At 41.8% G+C, this 22,119-nt stretch overlaps 1 protein-coding gene across 1 annotated transcript; it reads left to right on the forward strand.

Moving 5' to 3' along the window:
* Positions 1-3,960: 3,960 nt before the first annotated feature.
* On the forward strand, positions 3,961-17,992 carry LOC121192595 (KN motif and ankyrin repeat domain-containing protein 4-like). Its single transcript, XM_041054336.1, has 10 exons — positions 3,961-4,129; positions 9,579-9,658; positions 9,745-11,268; positions 12,667-12,742; positions 13,481-13,813; positions 14,003-14,087; positions 14,757-14,976; positions 15,071-15,213; positions 15,860-16,060; positions 17,253-17,992. The coding sequence occupies exons 2-10, from the start codon at positions 9,640-9,642 to the stop codon at positions 17,343-17,345; spliced, it is 2,694 nt and encodes an 897-aa protein (XP_040910270.1). The 5' UTR covers positions 3,961-4,129; positions 9,579-9,639; the 3' UTR covers positions 17,346-17,992.
* Positions 17,993-22,119: the final 4,127 nt, after the last annotated feature.

A 22,119-nucleotide genomic window follows, 5' to 3' on the forward strand; every position in this document is an offset into this window, starting at 1 on the left:
ACACAACCCGGCACTATACAAGAACAACTATAAACTGGTTCAATGGCATCTTAAACCACTGGTGATGGATGAAGCATGATTACAAATGAATTGTGTGGGGGGATTTTTTTGTCATCTATGTAGTGCTCTGAGTGTCACTCAGTCTCTTGTGTTCAGGAAGAAGGTCAGTGTCACACACATTGTCAATGCCCTGTTTTTTTATCTTCAAAGAGCAGTGAGTCTGTCTCACGTGTTGCAGGACAGGACAGGGGTGAACATTGGTCATGCCTCATGCAGAATCCTCTCACATGAGAGGACATGCTGCGTTAGAGACTGACACTGAACTCTATCCTAAAAAAAACTCCTCCTACAACCTTTAAAATATCATTACAACAGAGACCTGTACATTTCTACAATTTAATTTCATTCATTCATTCCTCTTAGTTCCTGTACTGATGTAGCGTGTAAATTTCAGTCCCTGTGAGCTTATCTTATCTTATATCCCCAAATTCTTATTTCAGCAGTTGGAGTTAGGGAGTTGCAGAGTTTCCAAATGAATTTCAGAATGGTATACATTTTCTATTTTCAGACCCAAATGGACTACATACAATTGTTTTGGACTAGATTTACACTAAATATCAATGTATCAGTCTTAGACATGTGATCTAACTGTGTATGCAAATGACCCCACATGGACTTGAAACACCAAGTTGATAAAACTCTGAATGGTGATCTGATGGAGAAGCTTCAAAGCTTTGCTCAACAGGCAAGATGTAGTGCCAGATGGCCCAAAAAATGTTAAGCCCAAATGGACAAAGGCAGCAGGTTTAGCCAGTACAGTAACTTTTATTTCTCTCTCTGTTCTCTCTCCATTTGGCTCCTGCTAAAAAATAGATAACAGTTCACATTATTTCATAATACTATTTATCTACTATACACACAGACTGTTTACTTGTTTGGTCAAAGCGCCGAAGCCAAATAGATTTTTGTGCAGCTGGCATTTTCGTGGTCAATTCACGTTTCATACACACACTCACACTCACACACACACACACACACACACACACACACACACACACACACACACACACACACACACACTGACTTTATTTGACTGTCTGAGAGCGAACTTTTTTATCTTCAGTTTTGTTCTTATACACGTTCCACATATTTCTGTTACTGTTAGCTACAATGCTCTCAAAGATTTTTAGAACTAATTTGTGTGACAGAGATCAGTAAACAGTCTTAAACATATCCTACTTACTGTATCCTCAGCATTAGCATAAACTTTAACAGTGATACTGAGTGACCTGTCGCCTACAACTGACATCTATACATTCAAATGAATCCCAGCTGCTTTACACAAGGCTTACACATCTTTAATTTAAAATAACCTCAGTCGTCAAGGGTCCGTGGCCTTGGTCTTGATTCATAGGTCACTGTTACATGACTACACCGTTTCAGTTGGCCAATGCAGCTACAGCACAACCTGTAACTCCCCTGACCACAAGCCACAGTTATATAACGGACGTCAAACGGGAGAAGATGTGGGCTGTGACCTTTAGGTGGACTGAAATACTTTAAACTTTTCCATGTGTTTTTTCAGTTTGATGTCCAACTCCTCCACAAAAAAAATATCATTGAGCAGTTGCTAAAAAGCATATGGAAATTTACTGATTAGAATCATTGGCTGGCAAAATGTTAAGGCTTATTTCATCGACATACAGCTTCAGAGAACAGCCTCCATAAATAACACGATTTTTGCTAAAAAAGAAGACCTGCCTCTTGGCAGTATTTAACTTCCCTCCAGCTACTCTTTCCACCAGGAGGCAGCTTCCACAATATAATAACAGTCAAATGGGAGGAAAATTAATACCCTGCAGGCGGCAAGCCTCCTGCCGCATGCATTTCACTACTGTGTGGGCCCAGAATGTCTATTTGTATAAGTTAATAGTTAACAACTCATTTTTCAGCTAATATTTTAAGTACATTAAATTACAAAGTGAAATTATAACCCAGATTTCTCCTCAAATATGATGCAACTCTAAAACTTTCTCTGAAACTGCCTTTGAGAACATTTTTGCTTTGTGGCCAAGCTTTCTGCAGTATGTGGTCAGTCCGTCAGCAGTCATTTGGTCCAATAAAGACTGTTTTTTCTCTCTCTCTCCCTCGAGTCAAACCACAATCCCTCTCGGAGTCAGTTGTCTGCTTGGGTAATGGAAAAGGAGTATTTCTTGCTAATTCTTGCTAATTGCTTTTCCATCCATGCCGGGGCACAGCGCAGTGGTTGCAGCCCCTTGAGCGGCTCTCTCGCTTCATCATGTCATAGACTCTTCAGAAAGATTGCCCAGTTTATTTTGCTTTCAGTTTGGACTCGAGTTGGATGCTGCCAGTTGTGATCAACAGTTTTTAATATATGGGGCCTGAACAGTACAATGGCTCAGTTTGCCTGAGGACGTGAACTGAGCCACTTGCAACCCATCACAAACACAGACACAGTGAAAAGAGATGGAGAGAAGTGAAAGAGAGATCAACCTAATGCAGAAAATATAAAATACACAGACCAGTAAGGAAAGAAAGAGAATTAGAGAACTAGACAAAGAGTCTACTGCCGTGGCAGCATCTCTGTGAGGCTGTACTTAGGCACAGTGGTGCTTTGCACTAAAATACTTAACTCAGGGTGCAAACATCCTCACAATGACAATGCCAACTTGCTCATGTTTACCATGTTCTCCATCATAGTTTAGGGTATTAGCAAGCTAACATTTGCTAATTAGCGCTAAACACAAAGTAAGGTGGATGATGGTTATAAACCCAAGCACTGAATACACAAAAGCAAAACAAAACAAATAAAAGCACCAAGCCAGGCCAAAGGCTCACCAAAGTTTTTGGAAGCCATCCTAAGGGGAACATGAATGTCTGTATCAAATATCATGGCAATCCATCCAATAATTACAAATACAATACAATATACAAAACAAATGTCAGCCTCATGGTGATACTAGAAGAAAGGTCAAGGGATCACCAGAGTTATAACAATTCATCCTCTGGAAACAATGAACGTCTGTACAAAATTTTGAGCTAGTCTATCAATTAAATGTTGGGATATTCTACTGGAAAAATTGAAACTTTGTTCTGTTGGTGGTGCAAAAGGAAAAGTTGGAAGATCACTAGTTTCTGGAAGCTTTATCCTCTGGGGACCATGTATGTCTACATAAGTTTTCACTACAATCCATCAAATAGTTGTTGAGATATTTTACCAAAGTGATGGACAGACCAAACGTTCCACTGGCCAACATTTCCATCCCTGACACCAGTTTCAAATTCTTCCCAACAAATTTAGAGATAAAGGACAAGAGGCAATCACACCAGACAGTGGTTCCTTATGGTCCACTGCTCTTATAAAGAGCAAATGCTAGGATTTCCCAGCATGATGGTGGTGCTCCAGAGGAAAATGGTGGTAATGGGCGGAAAGAGGATCCATGAAGAATGAGAGGCATGTACTGAGAGAATGAACCCCCATGGATGGCACCGAAACCCTCTGTGCTCCCCTCCCGTTTACTTGATTATAGAGGACAGAGACCACATAGCAGCAGACAGGGTTACTCTCTGTAGCAGGGAGGTCTGTGAGGCACTGCATAGTCACTGAAGTTATCTGAGACGATTACAGATGGCAACACAGTAAGGAGACTCTGGTACTTTCTTCTGCTTCATACCAGATGCTCCATATTTTGACATGTTGTCACCAGGGTCCCAGAAGAGTTGCCGTCTTTCTCAGCCGGCTACACCTCTCAACTCCCATTGGCTGCTGTGCGAAGGACTGGGTGTTGTTCTTCATGTCTAGCCTCCCACTTGTCAGTCTCGTTGGACAGAGGGTACAGTAGGAAAGGCATGTTCACAAGCCCCTCCCTGCTTCATGCACTCCTTTACACACAAGCAACTCCAGCTTCTGTTATGGCAGGGGCTGCACATTGGCATTTACCAAACAGCCGCGGCATGCCACTCTCCCTGACAGCACCTCCCTGCCTTCTCAGGAGACAGACAGACAGGCTGAACTGAAGCTGAGAACAGACTGTAGTGGACTGTCTGGCAAACACGCCCTCACATCAGCAAGACAAAGTGGAGGAAACTGCTGAACACATGTCACAAGGTAAGCTCTGATTTAATATTTATCTCATCTCTCCAGCCAGTGGAGAGCCGTTGGCCTGGATAGTTAATCAAACCCGAGATGCTGAATGCTGACCTTGAAAGTCTTCGATCTGGAACTGTCTGATCTTAACTCAGGGTCTGAAAAGCTTTTGACTCTAAAGTGCTTTAACAAATTGTGCAGAGTGGACCTCTGGGCCTGTGTTGAATACTAATCAAACGTTCAGGGGAATAATTTTGCCCTTTAAAGATTAAATGTTGAATTACATTTACATTTTATTAAATCTATATTTACACGTGTTGCAGAGAAATGCACTTGAACCAACACAAACATACCTCCATGTGAACACACACCCAGACAGCACACTTTCTATTTTAACCTTGCCATGTTAACATACCACAACTTTATTCCGTGCATGAAGCCGCTGGCAGCTGCTCCATCCACTGAGCCCTGGCTCCACATACCACTCAATGAGGCTTAGATGCCACAATGCAGCTCTGGCCCTGTTGTTATTGGCATAGGACCAGGACAACACCAGAGGTCCAAAATCCCAAGATGAAATACAAACTGAAAAAGGATCACAGAACTTGAGGGATTTCTAGGAAGTCTTTTCGGAGACAGTGAGTGAAAAATGTGAGTTTGACAGAAAAAAGAAGACACAGATAGAGCAGGATTGGAAAGGGAGCTCGAGTCCAAACAGTTGGCTTTGGTTTCTAAATCAACTTCGAACAGAAGACAAGGCTTAGAGTTATGTGCTGGAAAAACCACAGTCTGTACAGCCAAAAAGTGGAGGAGAGGAATCATTTTTCCGGGAACAGTACATAGTGAGGGAAGCATGTAGACATATACAGTATACTGTTCACACACATGGACAGGGAGAAAGAAGAAGAGAGGCATGGGAAAATGCATGGTGAGAGCTCTGTTTCATAGTTTTTAAATCTCTCTGTTAGATCTCACGTTCAGGATTACATTGATTGTCTCAAATTTTAGAAGTCAGACATTTACAGTGTCTACTGGTGTGAAGAAATAGCTCTGCCCAGATACAGAGGACAAGTAGGTGGGTTGCTGGGACAATAAGCTAGGGAATCCAAACTGACAAACTCTGCGAGTTCACCCCACATGAACCAAAGAAATCCAAAAACATATGAGACTATGAACTAATTCCATAAGTTGTAAAAAGACTGCAGCATGTCTGCGGGGCTGTACCTAGTGGTGCTTCGAGCTAAATGCTAACATCAACATGCTATTAGGCTCACAGTGACAATGCTGACGTTTAGCAGGTATAATGTTTACTATGCTCACCATCTTAGTTTAGTTTAACATGCAAATTCCTGCTAATTAGCACAAAAATACAAGTGATGGTGACAGAAACGTCATCTGTTTTGAAGGTATTTAGTCATAAACCAAAGTGTATATTTAAGTTTTGACCTGATGATGGCACCAGACGAAAGGTCACCATGGAGATCACAATTCGCCTCGAGAGGAACACGAACGGCTGTACCAAATTACATGCCAATCCATCCAACAGCTGACAAGACATCACTCAAAACAACAAATGCCAACCTCATGGTGGCACTACAGGAAAGGTCAAAGGATCATCAAACTCATTAGGATTCATCCTCTGTGGACCAAGAATGTGTGTACAAAATTTCATGGCAATCCATCAAATAGTTATTTCAATATTTCAATCTGGACCAAAATGGGAGGCCAGCCAACTGATACTGTCACAGAGAAGCCTTTGGCATGGCCACAAATGAGTCCTGCAGCAAACTTTGCTGGTACCATCACTGACTACACCAAATCGTAACAGCTATTATCTTAAACCTTAAATCTAAATGACCCCATTGTCCTTATCTGAGGTCGAGGCATTTATCACTGCTTCATGGGGAGGTCGCCTCTTGCTGTGTCATGAGTTCATGTTTAATTTGTGGCTTTGGTAAAGAATGCTGTGGATAGAGATGTTGTGATTATGAGGTTTATGCTGATGCAGGGAGAGCCCAAAGGTCTGAGTGAGAAGGAACACATTCACCCAGAGGAGGAGAGCAGCTGTTGTGGGAACGCAGAGATGAAAAGAACTCAATTAAAGCAAAATAGCCTCTCAAAAATTTTCAAAACATTTTCTCTGACTAAAATACAACAAGAGCTTTAGCTGGATACAAAGGAAACCTTGATTTAAAAAAAAAAAAGAAACAAAAAGAACTCTCTAATGCTTGACTTTGGTTTCAGTACAACGTGTGCAGAGGTAGCAGTGCTTTGGTGCTGTGCAGTACTGTTTGGCTGGGGCCTGTCTGGGGTAGGACGAATATTTTACGTTTCATTTCTTGGGTTTCCTGTGAGGTGGGGCTATTGCTCCGAGCGTACACAATTAAAACGTGTGCCACGGAAATGTGGAGAGAGTTAGGCAATGGCTCGGGAATTGCCTGACCGTAACTCTGCTATATTGTTTCCTCTGTGGTAACCTGGTCAGGAAGAAATGTATGAGTGTGTCTATATTTGTATTTAAGAAATATGTAGGCTACTGCAGTTTGGTTCTCACTTTGTTTGTCTGAGAACGGGCTATAAATTGTCTAAAAGTTAAGATTTTGTTGCTATTGAAATTTTGATTAGCTGTGGTCCATCATTTGACATTTCCATTCCAGGAATGATTTGTCATGACATGTTGGGAAACAGACTTATTCATTTTAGAGTTTGATAATAACAGTAAGTATTTTATTTTTCACATTCTAGTCATCCAGTGTTGAGATGAAACTCTTTTTTTTTTTTGCTACAAAGCACAAATGTAGAAGTATTTCCTGAAAGTGTTGCCGTTCTTTTGAAGTCCGGTCAGCAGCCTGTTTTCTGAATCTGATGACAGAGCCAGAGAGACTGACTGAGATGTCTGCAGTAACAGGTGCTCTGCTGACCAGCGTTGATTGACAGAGGCAGAGTTGAAGCCGCCCCCCGCTTGTGGTCAATAGCTTATTTACCTAATAATAATCCCTCACTAGCTCTGTGGAAATTTGTCCTTTTATCCTCCGGGTTTGTCCTTCTACCTGGAGGACGTTCAGCTGAATTATTGTCTGTTAGCTTATAAAATGAAGACAAGTCTGGGTCTCCTCTCTTGACATGTACTTTATCTTTACTCCCACATGTGTAGGCTAAACTTAGACATTTCAGATTGAGTGCTGAAAGATTCCTCTCAACATCATAAAACCCCACTGGTATAACAACATACATACAGTATCAGGTTCAGTGTAACACGTGTATTAGGTTTTTGCATGGACAACAGAGTGAACTCTACTATGATAGATCAGAATTGGGAAAAACAGTATGTAGCTAAATAATTTATTTTAATTTTCTAAACGTAGTCTACCAGATTGGTGGGTTTTGCATACTGCACAATAAAGACATTATACTCTTTTTTTGGCAACTGACTGAAATGTATCGGTAGCACAGAATATTGAAAACAGTCAAATACTGAGAGCTGGATGGCTCTGGTTCATCTTTATTTATTCTTTGATCACAATTAATCCATATTTTGCCAGTTTTATGGGTGTTTGTGTTTGTGCAACATCTAACTTTTGAGAATGTGGTTTGTTTTGTTAAATGAACAAATCTATTAATGCTGCAATAATTACCTTTTTTAAAAGCTGCTATAATCAGTTTAAATATTAATAATAGATCAAGTGTCTATGTGTAATGAGAAAGGAGTCACCCACACACTACTATCAACTGACCTCTCAGCTCTACAGAGTATTTCTGGGGGCGTCTTTTAACTCAGTTCTCTGGTGTGCTGGCTTGCACCTTGACTCCCGCAGCACTCTTTAGCTTTGCTTTCAGCCACAGCAGGCAGCTGTTTTCAACAAAAAACTCCCATAAACCTACTGTATGCAACCTGCCCAACACTGAACAGCAGAAAGTCAGAGTTAGTAACTAGCTGGTGAACACTGTGGAGCATTCTTCAACTAAAGAACCAGAGATTTCCGTCAAGAATTGATAAAGACAAAAACAGAGCTCAAAGCACAGTGAGTATCGGACTTACTTTCATCAGGTAGACAGAAATGCAACTCACAGCTGAATGCTAATGTTGTTCAGTGGCTGAATGTGCAATCCTGAAAGCAACTTCACACTTACTCACAGAAAAGTTTGCTAACTTGAATATTTTCTTGGAATTACCTGCATTTCCTTGTTATATATTTGAACAAACTCCATCCATATGGAAACTGTACACTGGTCCAAACTATGCACACCAGACAGGGTGTGCATAGTGTGCAGCCAGGTCCTGAAACATGTATCTCTGAGTACAAGCGTACATGTGCATATCTCAGTGTTTACGTCTCAGCTTGAGAAAATGTGTGCATCCCTGTCTGTAATTTGCAGATTTGCTGCTGGCCATCAGAGAGTGTGTGAATGATGGAAGGCAAAATTCCCAGCAGGCCCATTTGCTGGTGTTTGTCTGTTTACTGCATAGCTGACATTGTTTGGGGCTGCGGCTCGGTGGCTGCGGTGCCTCAAGAGGACAGAGAGCTGCCACAGAGGCTGGTGGTCAGGAAAGGGGAGGGCATGGGAGGGGGGAGGGAAGAGGTGAGAATGGAAGGGAGAGACGCTGAGAGAGAGTGAGGAAGGGGAAGCAATGACTACATGGAGTGTAAACTATTCTCTACCACATGGACTGTTTAAAGAGAAAAGGGCAAAGTCAGCAGATTCAAAGCATAGAAGAGCCATGTACTGAAAAATCTACACAGAACAAATATTCAAATTAAGTTACAGTCAGAGACAGTTCAGTAAAAGTAAACCAAGGATCTGAAAGAAGACTGTAGACCAAGTAGGAGGCAAATAGAGAGCAGGAAGGGAGGAAAGTAGTGAGTCAGAACAATGCTTGTCTGTATTTTTGTCTGTAGGAGTATATTTTACCCCGCTGGCCATTGCTGCTGGGCTAAACAGTCTCAAGCTATTTTCAGCTCTAGTCCTGGATGGCAGGGCTGTAATCAAGTGAACATCAGGCCTGCCACTGTTGAATAATAGCTGCCTGATGCATGGAAGAAATGAAGCGGTGAGAATGTGAAAAAAAAAAATCTCCGGGAGAAGAAGAGAATGGGAAAGAAGAGAGAGACAGCACTTGAGCGTAAATGGATGTTTGTGTTTTGTGCTCTGCGCTACATGAGGGAGAATGAATAAGAAGGAGATTGTGAATGGAGTACAAAAAAGGACTATTGCTGTTCCATCTGGTCATAAAATTAAGATTGAGCCTCCCACAAAAAAATACCACAACTACCTCAAGTGAATGTTATTGCCAAAATTCGTCAGTTTTGCCCCAAGAAATCATGACTGTGTTCATTATTTTATTAGATAACCACACAATAACCACTTCTGCCACTTGTAAAAATGCCCCAACATGTGTTTTTCACGTGTGGCTGGTTCAATTAATTCCTCTATTTTGATTTTATTTGCTTTTTTTTGTTTGCTTTTTCAGATACCAAAGGTCCAACCAGATAATGTGACAACAAATAGTCTGGAGAACCAAACAAAGCAAAATGATGGAAGGACAAAATGGTAAAGAAGTCTTTAACATCACAGAATTTTACTTTATCACACATTTGTTTGTGATGGATATTAAAGACATGTTGTAATGTCTACAGGAAATATCTCACCTCATAAAACAACGGCAAATGGAATTAAAGGGAAGCCTCCTTACTCTGTGGAAACCCCCTATGGCTTCCGACTTGACCTGGACTTTCTGAAATACGTAGATGACATAGAGAAAGGCAACACTATCAAAAGAGTCCCAATCCAGCGCCGGAGCAAGGGTCCCCGGGCAAGCACTCTCCCCAGGCACCTCAACCCTTCTGGGTGTGGCTACCGGCCGAGCCCCTGGGGATCTACTGGAGCTCTTGGCCCCAGGTCCAGACTGTCTGATGCCCATCATCATGGCTACACTTCCTGGGCACAGGATCACAGGTCGCCCCTTTCTCCCACGGGGCTCAAATCCTTGGCAGAGATGGAGGCCAGAATCAAGGAGTTTGATGAGCAACCTCTAGGTGAGCACATCAGACCTAATCTCCTCCGTGCCTCCAGTCTGCCTCTCACAGTATTACTAAGACAGGGCTCAGAGTCCACGGAAGACTCCGGCAGCCTCCGGAGTTCTAGGGATCACCTTGGGGGAAGAAACATCTCCTGTGAAGACATTTTCTACTCGCCAGATAACCCTCGACCCCAGGACTGCTCAGGGCTGTTGAGGCGTCTGACCGAGGCCCTTGAACGCGTTGGGGAGCTGGAGATGGAGGTGAGAGTCATTCCAGAGCTCAGGGCTCAGATCTGCATCCTCCAGGAGGAAAGAGAAAGACTCCGCCTGGGCCTGAATCCACGTATCCATTCCCCTTCGATGAATGGTACCACAGACCCTCATACCCTGTCCCACTACAGCACTGTGGACATCAAAAAGCCTCGGCATGAAAGTCATATCATGTTTGCTAAAAATCACAGTCAAGATGACTCTAATCCAACACATGAATGGAGGACTAGTACAGATCTGGATGAACTGCTGACGGTGACATCCCTGCAGGCTAAGGTAGCTGTGCTGGAGCAGAAGCTCCATGAAACTGGTCTGGAGCTCCAGAGGGCCTTAGGTCTGCTGAGGGAGCAGCAGGAGGAGAGCAGACGGAAAGATGAGAAGATGGAGCACCTCATCAGGAACCCAGGGGTGTGGGTCCGGGCAGAGAGGGTGGTGGTAGACCAGGACGGAGAAGAGACAGTGGTGAGATCCATTGAACCAGATTATAATAAAGTGTCTTTTGCAAGAAGCCATGACGCATTCGGTGGTACAGGAACTGTTACCACAAACGGACAAAGAAGTCGACAACAAGACTCTGCAGTCGATTCCTCGTCTGCTGAGAGGAGTCCACTGGTGTCTGCTGAACCTGGAGAGGCTTCAGCTGAGGACACAGCAGTGGTAGTCCACCACATAAAGAAGATCAAGAGGCTCCTGGATCAGCAGTGGGAGTGTTTGTGTGCAGACAGGGGGTCAGGAGAGGCGGGTAAACCTTTGAAGCACCCAGACCCTAAAGTCAACTCCCTGCAGCAGGAGATGAAGGGACTTGTTGACATCCTCACCTCCTACTACACCCAGCATGAACACAGTGACGGAGAAAGGATTCAACACAGAGGTACTCCACTCCACATACTGTACATTAGATTGATGTAATGATTAAATCTAGTTATCAAGACCACGTTTTCAGTTACATAAGTGACGTAATTGAAAACTGTTGTCTTCAACAAATTTGTACTTCACACAGCCTTTGCCCGACCACAGACTATTTTATGAAGTGAAGCTCACTCTGACTTTATGTTCCAGAGGCTTCATGTTGAGATGCAGTGTTCTCACATTACATGAAGGGAGACTTCAATCCTAATATTGCGGTTTGGATTTGGTTTGGGAAAGAAGAAGTCAATCTGTTTGCTGCAAGGCAGAACAACCACTGTAGCTGGACCTTCTTTATCAACTTCACTCTTGTTCCGTGAAGGTGAAGCTGTGTCACGATTTAGGTCACAGCTGACTGATAAAAACCAGTTGAGTTAGAAATCTGTTGACTCTACTTAGTTTCCACCAAGGCTGGTTTTTGAACTGCTTTTATTTTCAGATTTAGAGCTTTTCCTATTTAAACTGTCATATTTTCCAGCATGCAAAGCTGAAATGGCAGATGTGAATGTCTGAGAGGAGTGTGCATTCAACACACTTCTCTCTGAAAACAAGTGATTCAGATCTCCTAGGGGCATGTTCAGAAACTGAACTTAAAGTGCAAAAGCTGCAAACGTTATGGGTATGAAATTTTTATTTCAGGAATTGCTATTTTAAATTAATTAAATTTCCAACTTTGTACCTGAAAAGCTTCTCAACATTTAAACTGTTAATAAGGAATGACTTTTATTTAAGAAGGAGCCCCATAGGATGGAGTGGGTTTATCCAGTGAAGCTCTCTATAGTGCAAAGCCTGTGCAAAATAGAGCTTGAGCTACAAGTTGTAGTGACAAAATAGGAACCATTTCCACAAATTCAATGCTAACAGCTGTGGCAGCTTAACAGCTGCAGGAATAAGAGCAAGCTGATGTGTGGACTTTGGCTGCTGTTGAAAAACCACACGCTCATTTTAATTTTAGTAAAGAAACACTATGTCCTCAAAAGGTTGTGAAGTGTGTAAGTCGTATCCTCACATTTGTCTCATTGCACAGAAATCCTGTCGAAATAAAGAGAAGTTTTTCTTTTGCTGCAGTTTGAAAGTCAACACTGAAAAACGAATTCAGTCACCCTTTACTTTGCAAGAGGTTACATCATGAAGCTCCTCTGTCAAATTCAGACCCACAAATTTACTTATTAGATGCAAAGTGTTGATAGTCGTCGGTTTGGGTTTTTGTAGTTTGTATTTAAGTTGTTGGCAAGTGGGTGACTCATAGCTTTAGTGAAGAAACTGTTGTCTCCAGAGGAATCATAATAAGTTGTGTCAAAATGTTGTTGTTCAGCTGTGTGTTGATATTTCATCATGTCCTCTGTCTCTGTCTCCCCTGCAGCCTCTAAATCCATCATGAAGACAGATGGATGTGCCCGGACGTCAAAAAGCCAACATTCTGGGGGTGTTAATGAAGGGTTAGTAAATAACTCTCACTGACTTTAGCGACCTTAAAAGTAATGATTATTGGTTACTCAACTGAACTTGAGGTTCTTGAAGCTACTGTTGCTGAGAAAAACATTATAATTTAAATCTGAAAGATGAAAACCACTCCCTCTAAAGCGTAGACTCCCATGTCTCAGAATGACAGAATGACAACATTTGCCATTTTCCAAAGCCTCAAATGAGAATTTATCTCACGTGTCTAAGTTAGAAAAGATGGAAAGGACAGAAAAGAAGTATATTTTCTAGATCAGTATTGCAATGATCTGCGGAATAAAACCTATTTGGTTGTAATCACACGCATTTTCTTTCTCTTTTAAAATGAAGATACAAAGGCATCACATTCATTTAGTTTTGACTTTGTTCTTTAATGTCCAGCTGTTGAGGGTTTAAAAGGATTGGATTTTAAGCATTGATTTAATTATCTCAAACATGAATAATGCATAAGAAATCTCTTTGAAAAGTCTTGTTCCTAAATGAGCCAAATGAGAAATTGTTGGGGGGGAAATGGCTGACTGGCTTTAATGTTGATTCCTGATGCTGTGAAGGAGCATGCTACTTAATACTGAGGGGTTTTTCTTTGGGGGGGGGCATTTAAACAAGGTTTTCATTTTTAAATCGCAGTGTTGTGAGAGATCCCAGAATTCAGTGCTGACAGTGGTGTGAAACATTTATTTTCCTGCATCATTCTCTTTTCTTTAATTTTCATAAAGATGTAAAACAACCGCAAGTGGAAATCTACTTGGGCAGGATGGTATGAACCCGAGCGTTCATGGCAACTCTGAGCAGAAGGAGAGGAGCACCAGCCCCAGAGAGATGGCTGCTGCCCAGGTGGATGCAGATCCAGAGAGGAGACGGATGGAGGGAGAGAGGCAAATGAGCCCAGACAGACAGATGATATCGGGAGGAACAGGATCAGGGTGGACAGATGGAGGCGTAGCGACTGTGGAAGCTGAGGCTCCAGAGAAAACGGCCAAGACGAAACCAAAGCCCCCAGGAGAACAGATGGAGAGGTACCCTGGCTCGGAAAGAACCACAGGGGGCAGGTTAGAGGACCAGAACAAATGTCTTATCAGTGTTGGTTTGGAAAATGTAAATGTGATGTTAATTCCTAGGGGAATAACTCCTACAACAAATGTTTATTTAATCTTGGGGGAATATATTCCCTGTAAGACAAAATTTCCTTTACTGTCTCTTTCTATAGTACAACAAACACATATGCTCTTCTCTTTTAGAGAGACTGTGAGTGCAGACTTTATGGCTGCCTGTCAGTTCCTCAACAACCACATGGACAACATGGAGAACCCCAATGAGGACATGGTCTGTAACTTGGACTGTAACAGGAACTTTTTTATCAAATCTAAAGAAATCTATATATTTTTAGGTGAATGGGAAACATTACTCACTACTTATCACCTATCAGTATCTATCACACCTATCAGTATTTTCATATCAACCATCTGTGTCACTCGTAGTCACAAAACCAGAATTTCCGCCACAGCTCTGCAGCTCTTCTCAGCTCAGGGCATTTTAGCACCTTTCAGCTCATTGTTTTGGTTTTATGGCCTGCACTGGTTAACTCCCACTGCTTTCACCAACCATAATCCAGATGTATTCAGTGAAAAAGCTCGGATAAATCATGTGCACCCTGCTCATCACCAAACAACAGATAAAGTTAATGACTAGCTGGTGAACATAGTGGAGCCTTTAGCATTTATAGAATTTATAGAATCAGGTTGGTGGAGGCCAAAACAGTGTGAATACTGGACTTACATTGAAAGGGTAGATAGAAACATCCCACCAAATTAATGCTAATGTTGCTTTTTATGGTGCTAATATGTTAGCAAGTGTTATGTCCTGTCCACAAACAAATCAATTAATACTGTTTTAAAATATGCCTGTTAAATTCAAGGTGATTATTCCAACAAATAAGGTCAGAAAGCTTCGTCCAAAGTCAGTGTCCTTCCTACGTTCCTGTCTGTTTTCCAGAGGAAGGCCCTGGTTGTGTTGTTTCAGCACTGGTTCAGTGCGGCAGCAGAAGAGACTTCAGTGGCCAGCAGGGTGGCTGTGCACCTGAAGGAGGTGAAGAGAGCCACTCCATCACTGCTGGCCTTCCTCGTCAATCTGGCTGACGACAACGGCAACACAGTGCTGCATTACAGCGTGTCCCACTGCAACTACAGCATCGTCAGCCTGTTACTGGACACAGGTCATAGCACTGTGTTACCAGAATTATTATATATAGGAATATTTGGTTTATAAATATCAAAATATAAATTGACATTTTGCTCTGGATCACACAGGTGTGAGTGATGTCAACCTTCAGAACAACGCTGGCTACACAGCGGTGATGCTGGCATCACTGACGGCCCCGGATGGTCCTGGTGGCATGGAGGTGGTCCGCAAGATAATGGAGCTGGGCAACATTAACTTTCGCTCCAGCCAGGTAAAGCAACCAATGTATGAGTAATTAAAAGGATGGAGTTAAGAATAGATAATGAGCAGCCCCTGAAAGACTGTGAGTTTGACTCCCAGCACCCTGTGCAGGTTGTTTTCCAGTTTTCTAAGTAGTAAATGGATGATTTACAACAATCCCACACAATATTAAAGGATCAATCCACTGATTTTACACATGAAAATCTGTTTATATTTGATTATGAGTACAAAACAGTTGTATCATTTCTTAAAGTCTGAGAAAATAACTGTGATATTGTCATAAAGCTTTTGTCAAATTGAATTTGAGACTTCAGATAGAACGCCTATTACAGACTTGGAGTTGCAGTTTAAAAGATATGGGATTTTAAAAAGCGTGGAGGGTCGAATGAAAAACACTATTAAGTTGCATCATGGGAAATGTGGGGTGCAGTGTTTTTGAAGCCCACACCAGGGACTAAAAATCACGATAATTTGGTCTCTGCAGCTTCAGTTTTTAGCATTCTCTTTTTTTTTTTACATTTGTCTCTTGTGAGCTCCCAGACTTAATGAAAGTGCCATACTAAATTGCTAGACTGTCCCTCTAAAGAGTCCTTCAGCAGGAACAGATCTCTAAATCTTCCTTCTCTGCGTCCCATCATCCCTCCCTTTCCACACAGACGGGCCAAACCGCTCTGCACTTGGCGGTGAGACACGGCCGAGTTGTGATGGTTCGCCTGCTGCTGAGCTGTGGAGCGGACGCCAACATCCAGGACAGCCAGGGAACCACGGCCCTGATGTTCGCATCTGAGAGGGGCCACACACACATCGCAAGGCTGCTGCTGGAGAGGAGCCAGTGCGACCTAACCCTCACTGACAAGGTGATACTGCAGCAAACAAGTCCCGTGGATTGTTTACTTCCAGTATTATTCTCTAACCCTCTGACCAGAGAAACAATAATAAGTTTTAACTGCCACTAGTGTGGGACATAAGTTAACAGCTGCCTTGTTTGTGGTATTAGTTGCTTGTCATCATTATACCAAAAGAATATTAATTAATTGGACAATTTTGTTTTTGAAATTCCACAGACAGCTGCCCTGGTAAATTAAATTTTAGCATACAGTTCAAATGATGACTCCAGCTCAATTTCCCTTGTGAAATCCTGTTATATTTGTTAACACAATGGCATATCTACTTTTCTACTCACATAACTGAACACAAAAGGGAGCTTAGATGTATGAAAGCTTGGATGTTTCAACTCACACTGTGTGGATGTGGGTGGACTGGCAGTCTGGATGCAGCAGAATAGAGCTTTCCCAGGATTAATAAGGGCCACAGTAAGACAAATCTCCCTGGGCTGAGATGAGCTAATCCGCCAACAGCACCTTATCTGCCAGTCTGGAGCGAGTGGGGGCAGGGATGAGAGCATGCATATGGATCCCCCTACTTCGGCCTTTAAAGTAGAGTTTAAAAAAGAAAAAAGAAATAAGACCATCAATAGCAGGCGTCCTCGACTCTAAAACATGCTTCACCTTGACACAAACCCAGATTAATGAGACTAATTAAACTCTGATGGAATTAATTCTTAACCCATTTATCTTACGAACTGAAAATGCAGCCTTGCTCATTAGTTATTTAATCTGTCATCTGGGAGCCTCGGCTCTGAACCTTGAAACTACTCATATAAAAACATGACTAAGAGTCTGCGGCCACGCTAGCACCTCTGTGAGGCTGCACTTGGGTGAAATGCTAATTTCAGCATGGCTAAGGTGAAGATGCTGGTGTTTACCAGATATAATGTTCACTATTTTCACCACTGTAGTTGAGCCTGATGGTTTAACTAAAATATGTAAAGTTTATGATGATAACATTTCTCTAAAAACAAGAAACGCCAACCACGTCATGGTGGCAACAGAGGAAAGGTCTGGGGATCGGCAAAGTCAGTGGGATTCGTCCTCTGGAGACTGTGACTGTCTTTTTTTTTTTTTATATTTCTTTAGGTAAGCCTGTGTCTCATGTTCCAAAATGAAAATGGGTTCAGAATTTAAGGTTTTCTCTCTTTCTGCTCTTCAGCGTGGTCAAACTGCGCTCTCTATCGCCATGCAAGGTTCCCACACTGATACAGCCGCCCTCCTGCAGGCCCACGCTAAAGCTCGAGCTCTGTAATCCTGGAACTCAACAATCTGCAGACCTTGGATCCTCTCACATGTGCTCTTTTCTGTCTGATGCACTTCGAAACGCAGTTTAAGGTTGGCGCTACGTGCTTGGATTGAGCTGTTTCTTTCATGATGTTACTTTTGAATCCTGCACTTCTGCACGAACATTATCTTGAGTTTTGGATGAACTGGACTCTGTGTCATGAATGAGTCAGGTCAAGCTTTAGATGAGAGTTTGTCTCGAATGCTGGTGCAGTTTTCTATTGTCTTTACTGTTGATGTTCATAGTTAGGGCTGATCTTTGCACATCCAAGTAGCCGCTTCACTATTCAATGAAAAAATATATTTATTACATGTTTATTGTATTGGTCATTGGAATATGTTGAGAATTATCAAAAAGTCTGCGCTTCCGATCAAATGTTCCCTATCACAGGTGCTTCTCTGTTTATAGAGAAAAAGTTCAGATTGCTCTTTGCATTCTTGCAGCAGCTCAGCACTTTTCAAATAAAATATGTTTAAAATTGATCAAGAAATGCAAAGTACTCGTCTGAAGCCGCATGCTGTGTACACTAAGGAAAGACAAATCTAAACCAACCTGTTGATTTCACTCACTAGCAATTTCTATCACGATGTAAACATTGGTTGTTTTTAATAAAATGACAGAAAACTGATGATACTGTGTCGTTACAAACACGCAAACAATCAATACAGAGGGTGAACTGTCAGGCTGCACTGAAATCCCCAGTCATCAACTTAAGTTACTGTAGTGACAAACCCAACCAGCAGGGGGCATAGCTCCTCCATTCCAGTGTCTGCCAACCAAATCAAATACAATAACACACGGACAGAGAGCAACAATACACATAAATGTGGAATTCTAAAATGAGCATATCCAAGGGATTAGATCTAATCCCTTTCAAGTGTGACAGACAATTATAAACATGACACCCACCGAATTGCACTAATTCCACTGTGAGCGAGGACACAATGAGATTCACCTGTAATTCAACTGTATGGCAGCTGGAATGGCCCAGTCAGGCATGAAAACACATGTGTTTGAGTGGCCCTTTGTTCCTCCAGCCCACTGGGAAACAGTGAGGGGCAGAGCTTTGGTTTTGCTGCAAAAGACTCGAGATTATGTTTGTGAGATAAGACAAAAAAGGATTGAGTGTAGAGGCTGGGAGGAGGCTGGATTTCTGTCTGACAGAGCAAAGCCACCTCATTTCCCCTGAGGATTTTTTCCAGCCTGGCTGACTGACTGCCCTGCTGCTGTAATGACCCCGAGCAAATATATATCCTCAGAAAGAGAGAGGGAGAGAGAGAGAGAGAGAGAGAGAGAGAGATGGAATCAGCCCATTTTCTATCAGTCAAGTGTCACAGATAAAATATTAGCACAAAAATTCTCCAATAAACTGACGCAAGTATTTAAATCCGCGCTGCTATGTCAAATAAAAAATGAACTATGGAATGAAATCATTTTGACAATATGTATTCATGGGTGTACACGTGTGCCCTCTACATATATATATATATATATATATATATAGGTGTAAATACAGCATCCCCCACACAAACAGAGCTTCACACCACAGTGAATACAGGTGTACATCTTATGCTCATGTGGACCAGTGAATATCTGTGACACCTCTTTTGTCTGCTGCAGGCAGTCGCTGGACTTATAAAAACAAACAAACAAAAAAACGTATTACATAATTTCCTAATGGGGTGCAGTACAACAAAGAAGCTGAGTCTGAAGGCATTTGCCCTGCTTCAGTTTAATAATGATAATGGAGAGGATTTATCTGCCTGCTGATGGATCAGTTTGTCAGTGGATGAATATAAAACACCTCAGTAGTTCCTATAAGAAGAGCAGCCTCTGGTCTGGTTTTAAGAGCAACCGAGTGAAGAAATAACACATTCTTACAAATGAAAAAGTTTGTTTACCCTGTAGCCTCTCTTGGTCTGGTATGACGAGTAGGCCATAGCAGCTACTTAAGGCAGATCAAGTTTAAGACAGTTGCTGCTTTAAAAAAAAAAGTCATTCTTCAGTCAAGTAAAATAAGAAGCACACACAGCATACTTTATAAGAGGACGTGTTAGTTGTGTCCTGTTTGTAGTTACACTACTAAAGCAATAAAAATGTCCTATTTAAAAGTCCAGCACACACATAGCAATGCATAAGAATTTATTTGGAAGTGTTTGTTTTTTTTTTTTTTTTGGGTGACCTGATAAATATAAGTTTAATATTTACACACACACTTTTAGCTCTGTTTTTGATCTTGGCCATATCCTGAGGGAATTATCTGGCTCATTAGCTGCTTAATGCTCAGCTACATTCACCAGCTAGTTGGTTCCCCTGTCTATCATCTGTCTGAGGTTTGACAAGATGCATACATTTGGTTTATCAGCTCCATCTTTTCTTGCTGATGACAACAAACTGTAAATTTGTGGACCACATTACACACATTTGGGTCATTCAACCCATGTAAAAATATCAACATAAACTCGCTTTAAAAAAGTATTCTCTTTGAGCAGCAGGTCGGTGACAGGTATAATATTTGATCAATTGTTGAAGAAAATGACACAGGACACACTGAGAAAATTTTCAATTGGATTTTATATATCAATATATAGAGATATTTAAAAGTTATCCATTACAGAAAATCAAAAAGTGGAACCAGTTTGGTCTTATTACAGTTTATCTTTGCATGTACAGTAGTTCAATGAAAAGCCTTAGAGGAAAATGAAAAAAAAAAAAAAAAAAAAGTAAACAAAGGCACAAATAAACAAAATCAATCATCTCATTAACATCGAGGTCGTAAAAATGTGGGAGGGGACACTACATGTTTCTTGGGTTAACGGAGAAAGAAAGGTCGCACACAGGAAGGATGCTAAACGATGCACAGCAAGAAACAACACAAACCACTTTGGTGGATAATTCAAATTTCTTACAATCAGGGAATGCAGTGCTCTCCTTTATACAAATAAATTAATATACCTGTCGACACTTTATCTAAAATCTTATGTACATCTTTTCTTTTACATAATTGTATAATACATTATCAAAAACCTTATGAAAACATATTTACAAACCAATGAATCAAAAAGCATCCTCAGAGCTTCCCCAGTGTCAAACACTCTCGCACACATACAACACACACACACACACACACACACACTTACACACCCGTGTATCCACACACCATACACCGTTATCTTCCATGCAATACTACACAATACAGAAGGCATTCTAAGAGGGTTGTGCAACAAAGAGCATACAAAACAGTTTCAAATATGGCTGTGGGATGAACATTAGCACTCACATGCATAATAATGAACACACACACGCACACACACACACACACATAGACTTTTAAGGTTTACGAGTGGAGTAACAGCATTAATGATGAGACTAAACCAGCATGAAACATGTTCGCTGACAGGACAAGTTGGCTTCAACCCCATTAAATCAGAGCCTGGTTTTTGTTTTCTCTGGTTACATCGCATAACAAAGTGGTTCTCATCACGCAGAGCCACCAGCTGGGCTCTCCCACACGGCACAATCCAAAACTGTCTGCTCAGATATCGGCCATCTCAGGAGGAGGAGAGCAGACACGGACCCTAGCTCGCGTTTGTGAATGTGTGCGTGCACGTGTCTGTGTGTGTGTGTCTTGCCTGGAACAATGAATGGATGCATTGTCAGTTGGTGAGCAATTATGCATGCTGTTTGTGTTTTGGGAGGGCAAGTGCACATTGTCTCCGTCCTCTGGAGAACAGCATGGGTTTGCCATCGCTGTGGCCCGTGTGTATTTATATGCACATCTGTCACAGTCAAAAGCAGGTGATCAAATAAAATTCTCAACACCCGAGGACTTCTGTCAAACACATTACACTGCGGCCCGACTAAAAGCTGCAGCCTATTGCTTCTCCCAGATCATTTAACATCTAAAAAAAAAAAAAAAAAGTCACAGTAAAGGAGACAACTCATACGTAAAATCCATTCCTCTCTAACTTCCCAACCGCTCTGCTCATAGAAATATCTAAATACTGTATATGTCCATTTTCTCCTTTCCACTCTCGGAGGTCAAACTGCACTCTGAGATGAGATGAGAAAATGTGTGTGGTAACCTTTCTTTAAAAACAAAAACCATCCAGGAAAATGTTAACTACACGAGACAGTTTCGGTAATGACATTTACGACTGATTCTGACACGAATCTGTACAGATTGTCCCATCGACGCAGGTGCTGCCCCACTTTCAGAGCTCCTTCTCCTTCCTAAACAGTGCTCCCAGAGCTCCGCAGCCCACCAGGAATAACACAGAGCCCAAATTAATACATCAAGGACGAAACATAACCTCTCACTAGCCCTGTCACAAAATATAACACACACACAGCACACACCTCACTCAGTTATGTTAATGGAAAAGACGACTCAAAACAGGAACCAGTCTGACTCCATATTCCAGCTTAGGTCAATGTTGGGAAAGCATTAGCACACATTAATATTTCTGTAATCAATTCTCAGCGTTTACCGGAGAAAAAAATCCAGCTCCAGCACAGAAAAGGTATGAAATTACTTTTAAATATTAAGAATCATGTTCGTCTTGTTTGATACTGGTTCAAATGGAAATTGGCATAGTACACGGCTGTGAATGGCTGCATGTAACACGTGATGATATGTTGTTTGTCCCTTCAGCAAATTCAGTCCCAAGTCACCCCTGGCCTCACTGTGTGTGCGTGTGCCTGAGCGGCCATCTTCTCCAGGAAGTCGCCCGTCTGTGGG

The sequence above is a fragment of the Toxotes jaculatrix genome, chromosome 14 (genome assembly GCF_017976425.1).
Source record: "Toxotes jaculatrix isolate fToxJac2 chromosome 14, fToxJac2.pri, whole genome shotgun sequence".
NCBI classification, from domain to species: Eukaryota; Metazoa; Chordata; class Actinopteri; family Toxotidae; genus Toxotes; species Toxotes jaculatrix.

Bases quoted from the DNA above. Each gene is read 5' to 3' on its own strand.
- LOC121192595 (XM_041054336.1), top strand. The intron at 14,088-14,756 runs GTCTGTAACTTG...TCTGTTTTCCAG, and splicing joins AGAACCCCAATGAGGACATG to AGGAAGGCCCTGGTTGTGTT. The intron at 16,061-17,252 runs GTGATACTGCAG...TCTGCTCTTCAG, and splicing joins ACCTAACCCTCACTGACAAG to CGTGGTCAAACTGCGCTCTC.